Source organism: Salvelinus alpinus, chromosome 2 (assembly GCF_045679555.1).
Source record: "Salvelinus alpinus chromosome 2, SLU_Salpinus.1, whole genome shotgun sequence".
In the NCBI taxonomy this organism is placed as follows: Eukaryota; Metazoa; Chordata; class Actinopteri; order Salmoniformes; family Salmonidae; genus Salvelinus; species Salvelinus alpinus.
This window is the reverse complement of record NC_092087.1, coordinates 41,023,567-41,038,438: the sequence shown is the minus strand read 5'-3', so window position 1 is coordinate 41,038,438 and position 14,872 is coordinate 41,023,567. Positions and strand designations below refer to the sequence as shown.

The window sequence follows — 14,872 nt, the reverse complement described above, 5'->3', positions numbered from 1 at the left end:
TTCGTTAAAGTCTCTATACATCCAAAAACCGCTGTTTTGTTCGCGTGTTTTCTTCAGTAATCCACAGGCTCAAACGCAGTCAACAGGTAGACAAAAAATCCAAATTTGTATCCGTAAAGTTCATAGAAACATGTCAAATGATGTTTATATTCAATCCTCAGGTTGTTTTTAGCCTAAATAATCGATAATATTTCAACCGGAAAATAACGTTGTCAATATAAAATGTAAACAAGAAAGGCACTCTCTCGGTCTCACGCATGAAAAAGCTTTGTAACACTTTAGGGTCCACTTATTCAGACTGCTCTTACTTCCTCATTTTTCAGAATAGAAGCCTGAAACAATTTCTAAAAACGGTTGACATCTAGTGGAAGGCATAGAAACTGCAATTTGAGTCCTAAGTCAATGGATACTGTAATGGCATTGAATAGAGAACTACAAAACAAACAAAAAAACAACTACCCGAATGGATTTCTCTCAGGTTTTCGCCTGCCAAATCAGTTCTGTTATAGTCAGACACTATTTTAACAGTTTTAGAAAACACTCTAAAGTTTCCATCTAAATCTACCAGTTATATGCATATCATATCTTCTGGGCCCGAGAAGCAGGCAGTTTAATTTGGGCATGCTTTTCATCCAAAATTCCGAATGCTGCCCCCTACCCTAGAGAAGTTAACCCTCTTCTTTTTCCCCCTTTTTTTTTGGTTACTACATGATTTCATATGTGTTATTTCATCGTTTTGATGTCTTTATTATTATTATTCTACAATGTCGATAATAGTCTAAATAAAGAAATGCTTGAATGAGTAGGTGTCAACTTTTTTGACTGGTACTGTATATACATGTCCTCGTTCAGCCATGACTCTGAGAAACAGGATATTACAGTTTCAGGTCCCGTTGATTGGATAGTCTCGAACGGAGCTCATCCAGTTTGTTCTCCAGTGATTGCATGTTTGTCAATAGAACAGGGGGCAATGGCTGTCTTTGCTCGCCAATGTAGTTTCTTCAGGGTGCCGGCTCACCTGCATCGCTTTCATCGATGCTTCCTCTTTCGAGACCCGGAGAATTTGGCCTGGTCCAGAGTAAATCAAAATGTTTCATTTGTCACATGCGTTGAATATAACAGGTGTAGACCTTACCGTGAAATGCTGACTTACAAGCCCTTAACCGACAATGTTTTTTGCTTTAGCAAATTTGCAACACAATAAAATAACGAGGGTGATGGTACCGAGTTTGTGCGGTGGTACAGGTTAGTCGAAGTAATATGTACTGGGAGGTCAATGTGATGATGCATAGGAGTAAAGTGACTATGCAGCAATGTAAAAAAGGGGGTCAATGCAAATAGTCATGGTAGCCATTTGATTAACTGTTTAGCAGTCTTATGGCTTGGCGGTAGAAGCTGTTAAGGAGCCTTTTGGACCGAGACTTGGCACTCCGGTACTGCTTGCCGTGCGGCAGCAGAGAGAACAGTTTTTGACTTTGGAGGCTAAAGTCTTTTGACACTTTTAGGGTCTTCCTCTGACCACCGCCTGGCATAGAGGTCCTGGATGGCAGGAAGCTTGGCCCCAGTGATGTACTGGGCCGTACGCACTACCCTCTGTAGTGCCTTGCGGTCAGATGCCGAGCAGTTGTCATACCAAGCGGTGATGCAACCAGTCAGGATGCTGTCGATGGTGCCGCTGTAGAACGTTTTGATGACCCGTGCCAAGTCCTTTAATTCTTCTGAGGGGGAATAGGCATCGTCGTGCCCTCTTCATGACTGTCTTGGTGTGTTTGGATCATGGTAGTTAGTGATGTGAACTCCAAGGAACTTGAAGCTCTCGACTTGCTCCAGTACAGCCACATCGATGTGGGTGTGCTCGGCCCTCCTTTTCCTATAAGCTGAGTAAGCAGAACGTCCAGAGCTGCCGACTTGTTGAAATATACATTTTCGGCCAAATTGAGGTTAGTGATTGCAGTTCTAATATCCAGATGCTGTTGTCAGTCATAGGAAATTATGGCGGAGACATTATGTACAAGACAATCTAAGATAAGCATCACAAAATAGCAGAATTGGTCAGGAGCCTTTAAGACTGCTGCTATCCATTGCAGCGCCGTCTTCACAGAGCAATTTCTAAAGTAGGAATTTCACTTGGACTGTCTGAGTGGGGAGGGGAAAACTAGCTGTTTATTGTAGCAGGGTTGGAACTCTTTCAAACCAGGCAACATATTTTTTCCTATTCCTCAATTGTCCAGTGGTGATCGTGTGCCCACTGAAGCCACTTCTTGTTTTTAGCTGATAGGAGTGGAACTCTGGGTGGTTGTCTGCTGCAATAACTCATCTTAGACAAGGATTGATGACTTGTGCTTTCCGAGATGTCGTTCTTCACGCCACTGTTCTACTTCGCCGGTATTTGTCTGTTTGTGGCCCACCTGTTGAATGGCAAGAATACTGCAAGCTTTCTTGTCACCCCCTCCCCCCACCCAACAAGTTTACAGAGAATGTCGCACCATTCTCTGTAAACCCTACACACTTTTGTGTATGAAAATCCCAGGAGGGACGCTGTTTCTGAGATACTGGATCCAGAGTGCGTAACACCGAATGTCATATGTTTTCCCCATTCAAACTTGAGGCATTCAGTTACTGTTCAATGTCTGCCTGCTTATATAGAAAGCCATGGCCACGTGACTCACTGTTTGTAGGAGCGCTCCGTTTTCATGTACGGGTGGTGTACCTAAACCTTCAGTGTGTCTGTGTGGAGAGTGGGGGGTTAGATTTCACAAAATATGGCCATATAACATATGATTGGTAATGCTTTGAAGGTTTTTCATTTAACTGGTGAATGACAATCTCCATTGACGTTATTACATTATAATAACTGTTGCTGTGTTTTGTGTCCATTAGGGTGGGATGTTGACCATGCTGGGCTCCCTGGCCATGATGGCTTGGCTGGCTATGACTCCCCACAGCCCTCTGACTGAGAAGAAGAGACTGGCCATCCTCTCTGGTTTTGCCTTCTTCACAGGTAACCTCATCTGCCCTATAGCTCTGTCAGAAAAGGGCCTACACAGTGTGTGCACTCATTCAATCACCCTCGTGCATTTGAAAGCATTGAATTGGTGCAAACATGGCTGGAGGGAGTTTTCACCATAGAGATCCTATTAAATTACAAAAGGGACTATTTCATAAACCCTCAGTTCCAGAATGGGGTGAAATTGGCAGCCATAGATGCGGTAAAGTGGTCAATTGAACTTGACCACAACAATGGAATTGCCATGGAAACTCTTGGTGGAAAGATCCTGAGTCACCTCATTGCCCCCTAGCAAAATTAGGATACTTTTTAGGCTGTTGTTTAAATGTGTATTAATAATCAGGAGTATAATGCTTGTATGAACGGGAGTTAGCATTTAGCAGTCGCTTCTTATAAACCTGAAAGGGGACAACGTCTACATGTTTTACAACAAAAACAGCCAAACGTATCGAAATTGGACTTTAGCAACCACATTGTGGGCCTGCTACAATACATAAAACTTGACAGATGACAAATATCCTTTTTGTTAGATCAGATTTGTTGAATGTGGGTCAATCTGGTCATGCAGTAGAGTAGGTAAATACCATTAGAATAGACCACATAGCCTATACATCCATACACTGTTACATCAATAAGGGATCAGAGCTTTTACCTGGTCAGTTTGGCATGTTTTGTACACTCAATGTACAGTGGGGAGAACAAGTATTTGATACACTGCCGATTTTGCAGGTTTTCCTACTTACAAAGCATGTAGAGGTCTGCCATTTTTATCATAGGTACACTTCAACTGTGAGAGACGGAATCTAAAACAAAAATCCAGAAAATCACATTGTATGATTTTTAAATAATTAATTTGCATTTTATTGCATGACATAAGTATTTGATCACCTACCAACCAGTAAGAATTCCGGCTCTCACAGACCTGTTAGTTTTTCTTTAAGAAGCCCTCCTGTTCTCCACTCATTACCTGTATTAACTGCACCTGTTTGAACTCGTTACCTGTATAAAAGACACCTGTCCACACACTCAATCAAACAGATTCCAACCTCTCCACAATGGCCAAGACCAGAGAGCTGTGTAAGGACATCAGGGATAAAATTGTAGACCTGCACAAGGCTGGGATGGGCTACAGGACAATAGGCAAGCAGCTTGGTGAGAAGGAAACAACTGTTGGCGCAATTATTAGAAAATGGAAGAAGTTCAAGATGACGGTCAATCACCCTCGGTCTGGGGCTCCATGCAAGATTTCACCTCGTGGGGCATCAATGATCATGAGGAAGGTGAGGGATCAGCCCAGAACTACACGGCAGGACCTGGTCAATGACCTGAAGAGAGCTGGGACCACAGTCTCAAAGAAAACCATTAGTAACACACTACGCCGTCATGGATTAAAATCCTGCAGCGCACGCAAGGTCCCCCTGCTTAAGCCAGTGCATGTCCAGGCCCGTCTGAAGTTTGCCAATGACCATCTGGATGATCCAGAGGAGGAATGGGAGAAGGTCATGTGGTCTGATGAGACAAAAATAGAGCTTTTTGGTCTAACTCCACTCGCCGTGTTTGGAGGAAGAAGAAGTATGAGTACAACCCCAAGAACACCATCCCAACCGTGAAGCATGGAGGTGGAAACATCATTCTTTGGGGATGCTTTTCTGCAAAGGGGACAGGACGACTGCACCGTATTGAGGGGAGGATGGATGGGGCCATGTATCGCGAGATCTTGGCCAACAACCTCCTTCCCTCAGTAAGAGCATTGAAGATGGGTCGTGGCTGGGTCTTCCAGCATGACAACGACACGAAGCACACAGCCATGGCAACTAAGGAGTGGCTCCGTAAGAAGCATCTCAAGGTCCTGGAGTGGCCTAGCCAGTCTCCAGACCTGAACCCAATAGAAAATCTTTGGAGGGAGCTGAAAGTCCGTATTGCCCAGCGACAGCCCCGAAACCTGAAGGATCTGGAGAAGATCTGTAGGGAGGAGTGGGCCAAAATCCCTGCTGCAGTGTGTGCAAACCTAGTCAAGAACTACAGGAAACGTATGATCTCTGTAATTGCAAACAAAGGTTTCTGTACCAAATATTAAGTTCTGCTTTTCTGATGTATCAAATACATATGTCATGCAATAAAATGCAAATTAATTACTTAAAAATCATACAATGTGATTTTCTGGATTTTTGTTTTAGATTCCGTCTCTCACAGTTGAAGTGTACCTATGATAAAAATTACAGACCTCTACATGCTTTGTAAGTAGGAAAACCTTCAAAATCGGCAGTGTATCAAATACTTGTTCTCCCCACTGTATATTGCCCACCCGTGCTGCATCAACCTACACTCCAACCCCTCCTGGTTACCACCCCAACTCACCCAACCTGATCTCCATGACATGAAATACAAAATCAAGCAATTGTGATAAAATCAGCAGGGTACACTTTTGCACATGAGTAACAAGTAAAGAAATGATAATGAACAGGTCATCTTTTGGGAAATAAAGTCACTACAGTAGTTATTCAATAACCAGCTGTCAATTGTTTTTGTCAAACCTGACAACATTATACAGTCTTTACTGTAATGACATAAGTGGTGAGTTATCATTAAAACCTCTACGGGATCGGTGTCCCAAACCCGGGACGGTTGTTGCTAAAGTGCACTAATGTGACATAGACATGTCTTATATGGGCAGAAAGCTTACATTTTTGTTAATCTAACTGCAGTGTCCAATTTACAGTAGCTATTACAGAAAAAAAAGACCATGCTTTTGTTTGAGTAGAGTGCACAACAACACCACTTCATGGCAACTGGTTTGATACATTCACCTCTGAAGCTAAGTAATGTTCTTACATTCAGTAATCTTCCTCTATTTTGTCATCCTGAGGGTCCCAGAGATAAATATGTAGCATAGTTTGATCAAATCTATTTTTATAATCAAATGTAGGAACTGGTGTCTACACTTTGACCCCACTGCTGTCTCTTGCTCCACACCCACCCTGCCCGGCCATCTAGATGTGTATAAGTTAGAGCCATCATGTATGACATTCCTGGGAGTGTGTAAACATATTTTTTTATTACCATAGAACATACAAAAATGCTATCTAGTTATGTACTTGAAAATTTATCAATTGACCAATTTGGCACATTTGGGCAAACTCCAGGCAGATATTGTGCAGTAATTTAATTCTTCAGTGGATCAGTATGAAATGTTGCGCACACTGCAGCCATCTGGTGGCTAAAATCTGAATTACACTTGTCAAGTATGGGTTTCTCTTGTATTTCAAAGATGATGAAATAAAAATAATAGAAAACGCATGTTTTGTTTGTTTAGGTAAAAGATGGGGTTTACAGTTGTGTGCGTACTTTCAATACAAAGTGTGTACCTAACACTGGGAAAGCTGCCTGTGCAAAATCCCACCATCGCATCCCAACTGTATCAATATTAGGTTACCTCTGAGTTAACCTGAACAACTTTAACCTGTTAACTTTCATGGATTTGAATAGAACACACCGTGTCAGTTGTGGTCACAATAAAATCCACTGACAGTCAAGGAATAGCTAATCAGCCTATACATTATCCGCCTTTAACAATAGTCCAGACCGACTCCTGTCCATCTTCCTGTATTAGCCAGCTCTCTTCGCTGCTGTTTTCAACTCACTCCAGGCTAATATTGATGTAGTATGTGAACGAATCAGTCTTTCTGAAAAGCCATACTAGTCAGTTAGTAATCCCGCCAGAGACGCGTCCTTTTATCCATGCCAAACTTGGTGCAAAACCACACCAATGGAAAAACCTAGCAACATTAAAAGCTGCGCTGATTGGTCAGTTCGGTTGTTCCCTGTGACGAAGTAAAGGTTTGCGATAGAAGGAAGAACGCTAGAGTGAATCTTCAAGAAACAATGCGATCCCTACCTTGCATTTTCCCGGATTTTGATATGTAGCTTTTATTTTATTTGAGTGATTGCAGACAGACCAGAGAGCCTCGACGTCATGGATAGTTGCATTGTTTTTAGAGGTAGGTAAGCTGTGAATTATCACTAGCTTACAACGCCGATTTTTGCCGAAGCTCTCTAGTTGTGTGCGCCGTCTAGCGTTAGCTTAGTGTGGTTAACTGTGTTTACGAAAGGACTATTGAGATACTTAACATGACATTTGTGCTAGTTTACAACTAAAAGAGATGCTAGCTCCAGCTGAGTGGGCAAAGCAAGCGCCCTTGATTCAGTATTACTGACAATCATCATTTTAGCCATCTACAGTTGCTTGCCTTTCGTTTAGCTCATTTCAGACGAGGCCGCGAAACTGCGCGTCTCCCATGGTTCGTGGCATGGCAGGCATGGGCATACTCAAAACTCCCTCTTCGCGGGGATTCCCTCTAGCGTTCTTCCTCTCTCACGCGCATTTACTTTGTCAAATTGAATGTCCAATCTCTGACCGATCAGTGCGGCTTTGAATGTTACTAGGTTACCCGTGGGCGTGGTTTTGCAACAAGTTTGTAGTGGATAAAAAAGACGCGCCAGAGAACAAGTCTGAATGCTGGCCATCATGTAAACTATCCAGCGGCACAGCAATACCCACTGTTGGATTCTGGGTGAAACTTTGAAAATTGTTATACTCAGAAATATAGGAGGATTAGTTACAGAAGAGACATGAGGGGTGCCATAATGAAGCTTGTGAGGGGCTGAGTGCAGGGAACACGATTGAATTTTCTCCCATTATCAGTGGAAGTACTGATAAGGGGAGAAACCGTTGAAGGCTCATATCACTTAGCTCCCTGCTTAGCAATAATGATGCAATGTTTAGCGATTAGGAGACTCCCACCCAAAGTGGAGTATGAATACTACCACGGGGGAAGCCATGTCTGTGTCTGAATTACAGCTGTGTCGACCCTTTAGAGAAGCTTAAGCGAGTTGAATTCTTCCTAGTGTCCGTGAGTTATTTACTCTGAAAATTAGAACCTAACATCGCTAATCCTCGTCAACCGCTCCCCGCAAATTGAGAAAATCCTCCTCCTTTGGCCTGGAAAGTTACCATTTCTGCGCCACGTTTGAGTGTGACAGCAGAAATGCTTGGAATCTGCTTTTCTGAGATTAGTCCTTTGCCTGTGAAAAGGCCAGATGCTTTGTATTGGTGTAGTTGCTGTAGTCTGCCATGAATTGGATCTCCTGCCCGGCTTCAGAATGCAGTGTCGGTCAGTGAATCTGCGCACCTGGAAAATCAAGGTTCGAGATCCGGTTGGGTTGCCAATGTGCCGGCCTATCCAAAGAGCTCTCATAACTTCCAGTTCGGTACCAGTCAGCTCTGGAAACCACTCTGGAAGTTCTCTTGATGAATGAGTGCGTTCTGGCCTTATTCTCACATTTTTCTGTTGCATGCCCTCTTGGCGAGCCATTTTCTCCTCCATCGTCCAATTCTGGTTTGGCCCTGAGTCGACTTCTCCTTACATTTGTCAAGTCTATTGTCCAGCTTTGCACTCAGCTCAGTTTTTTATATTTTTTACATCAGTAATGCAGTTGGAAAAGTAATCCTGAATAAAAGCAACTTTGTTTGTACTCCACTAAACTCTGAGGCGATGAACTCTTGTTGGTTTACAATAGCTTCATCTAACATGGTAGCTAGCACTTTGTTGTCAGGAGATGTCTTCTTTGATTTAGCTCATGTGGCATGTTATCGTGAGTAAGTTACTAAATACTGTTACAGGTTAGCTGTGTTAAATCAACTGAAATGCTTCTGAAAAAGCAGCCATATTTCTGTCACGTGACTCCCATCAGTTAGAGGCATAATCCTGATTTAACTTGAGCAGGAAAATTTAAGTGAGGCATGTGATATCAGAAAACGTATAATAGAATTGTCAACCTAAAAATATTGTCATATTTATAAATACAGTTTATTCATGTTTTAGAATTTCTGAATAAATACTCTCTAAATATGTAAACAGACATTTTTTGGGGGATTTCTTGGGAAGCTGTGAGTGCTATTATATGATACAATATCACTGATTTCAGCCAGTGTGTGGCTGTAGATTGACTCCATTGTTTGAATGAAATGTTTGCATATTGGCAGTTAAAGAAATAATTGGAAAAATATTTATGAAATTAAGTGGATGGCTAGCTAGTGAACAAACATTAAAATGCATATTCATTCTTCAAACTCATTGTGTAAAATAATCTTATCACAATGGCTGACCTTTATCCCATTATAAGAAGGTTCATGTCCATTCTAATTCTATGGTTTCCCCCATATTCTCATGAGGGTACGAGTACACACTTCCAAAGAAAGGTAGAGAATCGGAATGCAGCCTATGTATTTTTAGCTATTGAAGTAGTCATGAGCTGATGTTTTCCTCTTCATTTCAGGTGTTGGTTTGGGCCCAACCATGGATTACGTCATCTCTATTAACCCAAGGTAAGATGACAGTAATAATGTTTATAGTAGCTAGTTTCTTTCAATGAGGGGTTTCTCCTGAGGTGACTGAATGAGCCTCACATCTCTCTGCTCCTCCAACCAGCATCATTGTGACAGCCTTCCTGGGGACCTCAATCATCTTTTTGTGCTTCACGCTGAGTGCCCTCTACGCCCAGCGCAGGAGCTACCTCTTCCTTGGAGGTAAAGTGCTGTACTTTCTCGTTCATGCATAACGGACCAAATAATGAAGGACGAGCACTTTAGTTTTGAGTTCCATGAAGTGGATGTGATGACTTATTTTTTGCTATCTATAAATAAGTATAATCCACCTGGTACCGACAACCTGTATGGTAAATTGCTGAGGTTGGTGGCGGAATGCATTGTGACATTTTAAATGTAAGCCTAGAAGACGGTGTGTGTGCCCTCAGACATGGAGGCAAAGGTCATTCCGCTACCCAAGAATAGCAGAGCACCCACCACTTTAATGGTTTAAACAGCCGACCAATCAGCCTGTTACAAGTGCTTAGCAAACTTTTGGGGGAAAAAGTGTTTTCAAATGTAGTTATTTTACAGAAAACAAATGAACAACCGACTTTCAGCATGCTTATAGGGAAGGGCGCTCCACATGCTCGGCACTGACACAAATGACAGATGATTGGCTGAAAGAAATTGACAGTAAGAAGATTGTGGGAGCTGTTCTGTTAGACTTCACTGCAGCTTTTGATGTCATTGATCATAACCTATTGCTGAAAAAACGTAGGTGTTATAGATTTGCGTCCTCTGTCTTATTATGGCTTGAGAGTTACCTATCTAATAGAACAGAGGGTTTTCGTTAATGGAAGCCTCATGCAATTTCAGTTGTGTGTGTGTACCGCAGGGCAGCGCGCTAGGGCCATTGTTTTCTGTTTTTACTAATGACTTTCCACTGCCCTTGAATAAAGCCTGTGTGTCTATGCACGCTGACGACTCAACAGTATACACATCGGCTGCGACAGTAAAATAATTAACACCCTTAACAAAATCGAATCAAATTTATTTGCCACCTGCGCTGAATACAACAGGTGTAGGTAGACCTTAGAGTGAAATGCTTACTTACAAGCCCTTAACCAACAATGCTTTAAGAAGTTTTAAGAAAAAAACGTTAAGTAAAAAAATTGAAATAGAAGTAACAATTAAACAGCAGCAATAAAATAACAATAGCGAGGCTATATACAGGGGGTACTGGTTAGACAAGGTAATATGTACCTGTAGGTAGAGGTAAGGTGACTATGCATAGATAATAAACAGAGTAGCAGCAGTGTAAAAGAGGGGTCTGGGTAGCCTGTTGATAAGCTGTTCAGGAGTCTTATGGCTTGTGGGTAGAAGCTGTTTAGAAGCCTTTTGGACCTCGACTTGGCGCTCCGGTACCGCTTGACGTGCAGTAGCAAAGTGAACAGTCCATGACTAGGGTGGCAGGAGTCTTCGACAATTTCTTCAATTTCTTCTGACACCGCCTGGTATAGAGGTCCTGGAAGGCAGGAAGCTTGGCCCCGTTGATGTACTGGGCCGTACGCACTACCCTCTGTAGTGCCTTGCGGTCGGAGGCCGAGCAGTTGCCATACCAGGCAGTGACGCAAACCAGTCAGGATGCATAGAGCTCCAGACAGTTTTAGAATGGGTAACTAGCAATAGGCTGGTTCTAAATATCTCAAACTAAAATCATAATTGTTTGGGGACAAATCACTCGCTCAACGCTAAACCTAATTTTAGATATTATTGAATAATGTGATGATTGAGCAAGTTGAGGAGACTAAACTGCTGGGTGTAACTCTAGATAGCAAGCTGTCATGGTCCAAACCTAATGACTCAATGGCTGCTAAAATGAGAAGAGGTCTGTCCATTATAGGGCGACGCTCTGAATTCAGTTGACCAGAGAGGTCCCACAGGCCCTAGTTTTGTCGCACCTGGACTACTGCCCATCTGTGTGGTTGTGTGCGGCAAAGAGGGACATCGGTAAACTGCAGTTGGTCCAGAACAAAGCAGCACGTATCGCACTTAGGTGTACAGAGGGCAAGTGTCAGTAACATGCATGTCAATCTCTCCTGGCTAAAAGTTAAGGAGAGATTGACTGCATCACTATTGGTCTTTGTGCGAGGTATTGATGTGTAGAAGGTACTGAACTGTCTGTTCCAGCAGTTGGCACAAAGTTCGGACACTCATTGGTACAACACAACCAGAAGTCTCTTTACAGTCTCCAGGTCCTTACCAGAGGCTTGGAAACACACCGTATTAAATAGAACCTTAACTACATGGAACTCTGCCACTCCAGGTATTTTTTTAAAATGTAACCTTTATTTAACTAGGTTAGTCAGTTAAGAACAAATTCTTACTTGCTATGACTACCTACCCCGGCCAAACCCGGATGACGCTGGGCCAATTGAGCGCCGCCCTATGGGACTCCCGATCACGGCCGGTTGTGATACAGCCTGGATTCGAAACGGGGTGTCTGTAATGACTCCTCTAGCACTGAGACGCAGTGCCTTAGACCGCTGCGCCACTCGGGAGCCCAAGCTAGCAAGAAGAACAGATTTAAAAATAAAAAAATAACAGATAAAAGAACACCTTACTGTGCAAAGGGGACTGTGAAGAGACAGTCATTTTATGTGTCTTGTTTTGTAGTTTGCACTTATGTATTTGACCTAGATATTGTGTGTATGTACTGATATGTAGGCTGTGTGTGATGTTTTTTTAAATGTATGTATTGCGGTCCTTGAACTAATAATGTTCTGTATTATGTCATGTTTCATGTGGACCCCAGGAAGGGTGAAGGGGATCCTAATGAATACCAAAGTGTTCTGTGCTGCTAACCAGATATTGTGTAATGTAAAGGAACTGAAACTATAGAAAGTAAACTCGCACACCTTGAAGTGCTACCAGGTGCATAGAGAAGGAAGTGTACTCATTACCGGTGTGCTGGAGTTTTCCTTTTTATTAATGAACTGAAACTTACCACTCTGGATTTAGTGAGACTGTGCTCACTAAATAAATGTTACCATATGCACATACCCTAAATAAAGAAGTTTCCAACTTTCTATTCTGTTCATTTATTTATCGCATAAATATTTCTGTCTTTCAGGTACTCTGATGTCCGGACTGTCCATCCTGCTCCTGGTCTCTTTCCTCAACATGTTCCTGGGGTCTGTCATGTTGTTTACGGTAAAGAGGAAAATAAGCCAATATTGTCATGTTTGCTTTGTTTTGAGCCATTATTATTGCTACACAATGCTGTACAATGCTACTCTTCATGGACTTAGCTATTAGTTACAGTATGACTTAGTGCGCTGGTTGTCATTTTCACCAAGCATTTCTCTCTCTGTGTGTGTCTAGGCTCACCTGTACCTTGGTCTGGTCATCATGTGTGGATTTGTGCTGTTTGACACTCAACTCATCATTGAGAAGGCTGAGATGGGAGACAAAGACTACATCTGGTAAGGGACACACACACTCTCTGGGCCTGGTGATGAGGGTGAGTGGTTAGATGTTGAAACACATTGTTTTGCCTGGGATTTAGTCTGTCAACCCGTGACTGTAAATTAAAATGTTTCATTGGTACCACTCCTAAAGTTAGGAGCACAACATAACATTTAGGAGCACTAGAACAAAGGCTAAACTTTTTTATTGAGATATATCCTGTAACTTATATTGGGCATATATGATTTTGACTTGAAGCACATGTTGTGCCATAGAAACGAGTAGGTAACCCTGTAAATAGATTTGTTAATTTATAAAAAGCTAAAATGTTGATGTAAATACCCGTCACTGAAAATAGTTATTTCTGGAATATTAGATTTCTACATAGTCATGGCCCTATAAAATGTGTCTTTATTTTTGTTAACATAATTTCCCGTTTTTGTTTTGTCCAAATTCCGTTTAATCCGTTTAGTTTTCACTTTTTAAAAATAGAACATCCAGTTTTGTTTTTGTAAGTCCACAACAATACTTAAACCACATCAGGAGACTGCTTTTCTAAGACATTTACATTTTTTTGTGTAGTTACCCTTTAATTCAAGTGCACACCATGCACCTATAGCAATAGACTGTTTGGTTAAAAGTGTTTCTGTAGCGTGCGTGCGCAGAGTTTGCAAAACAAATGCCCAATGGATTGATGCAAGGAAGCGTATCTTTCTGCCAGGTTAGGCTACTTTATACTTAACATTTAATTGAGAAAGCCTTTCCATCTACCAGAAAGCAGTTGCCGTTAGCGATGCTAATGATTACACAAAGTGGTAGACATACGCACAAACGGTACTGCGCGCACACAGACGGGACATCCCTGTGCTTTGCATCTTCAGAAAGTTGCAGGAAATGCGAATCACTGATCCGTTGTGTTCATGTCTCATGATATACTTGGGCAAATTGAATGAATCTTTCAAAATGTTTGGGCTAGAAACAATCCATTGTGATGTAGCCTAGTATTGGTGCAACCATATTCGCTAACGAATCTGTTGGCTTTTTTTTTCTCGAAGGCACTCAGAAACAACAGTACAGTGAAACTTAATCATTACAACAATTATCTGGGGGGTTTTCTAGGCGCACTGGTGCTTCCAAAGACAAATTCCAGGTCACACAAGAAAATATTAAGGAGCATATTATGGTTGGGCTTTAGATTGAGAAGAAAAGATTGCAAACAGAAAAACACACAGTAGGGTATACAATACGATTGGTATGCACTTGGTAATTGGGGCTCTTTTACAATGAGCGTATCAAGTGTTTTGTAAGATATGTGATAACACTTCTCTTTTCACCCTGTTGAAGGCACTCTGTGGATCTCTTCTTGGACTTTGTGACCATCTTCAGGAAGCTCATGGTTATTCTGGCCATGAATGAGAAGGTACAATATTGACAGTGTATTGCTTTTTATATAGTATACCGACTATAATACTCTTCCGCTATCTCTCATACACATTGCTATGTTTTGAACCATAGAAAAACATGAACCTAGGATCAGAAAGCATTCTATATACAGTGAGGGAAAAAAGTATTTGATCCCCTGCTGATTTTGTACGTTTGCCCACTGACAAAGAAATGATCAGTCTATAATTTGAATGGTAGGTTTATTTGAACAGTGAGAGACAGAATAACAACAAAAAAATCCAGAAAAACGCATGTCAAAAACGTTATAAATTGATTTGCATTTTAATGAGGGAAATAAGTATTTGACCCCCTCTCAATCAGAAAGATTTCTGGCTCCCAGGTGTCTTTCATACAGGTAACGAGCTGAGATTAGGAGCACACTCTTAAAGGGAGTGCTCCTAATCTCAGTTTCTTACCTGTATAAAAGACACCTGTCCACAGAAGCAATCAATCAATCAGATTCCAAACTCTCCACCATGGCCAAGACCAAAGAGCTCTCCAAGGATGTCAGGGACAAGATTGTAGATCTACACAAGGCTGGAATGGGCTACAAGACCATTGCCAAGCAGCTTGGTGAGAAGGTGACA

At 41.9% G+C, this 14,872-nt stretch overlaps 1 protein-coding gene across 2 annotated transcripts in view; it reads left to right on the top strand.

Annotated features, from left to right (window-relative positions):
- Nucleotides 1–14,872, top strand: part of LOC139561345 (probable Bax inhibitor 1) — a 30,371-nt gene that overhangs the window by 12,501 nt on the left and 2,998 nt on the right. For both annotated transcript variants that reach the window (XM_071378383.1, XM_071378375.1), the window contains exons 4-9: nucleotides 2,881–3,001; nucleotides 9,344–9,392; nucleotides 9,496–9,593; nucleotides 12,508–12,587; nucleotides 12,759–12,859; nucleotides 14,187–14,262. In XM_071378383.1, the coding sequence (XP_071234484.1) occupies nucleotides 2,881–3,001; nucleotides 9,344–9,392; nucleotides 9,496–9,593; nucleotides 12,508–12,587; nucleotides 12,759–12,859; nucleotides 14,187–14,262 (525 nt within the window). The remainder of the gene's footprint in view (nucleotides 1–2,880; nucleotides 3,002–9,343; nucleotides 9,393–9,495; nucleotides 9,594–12,507; nucleotides 12,588–12,758; nucleotides 12,860–14,186; nucleotides 14,263–14,872) is intronic.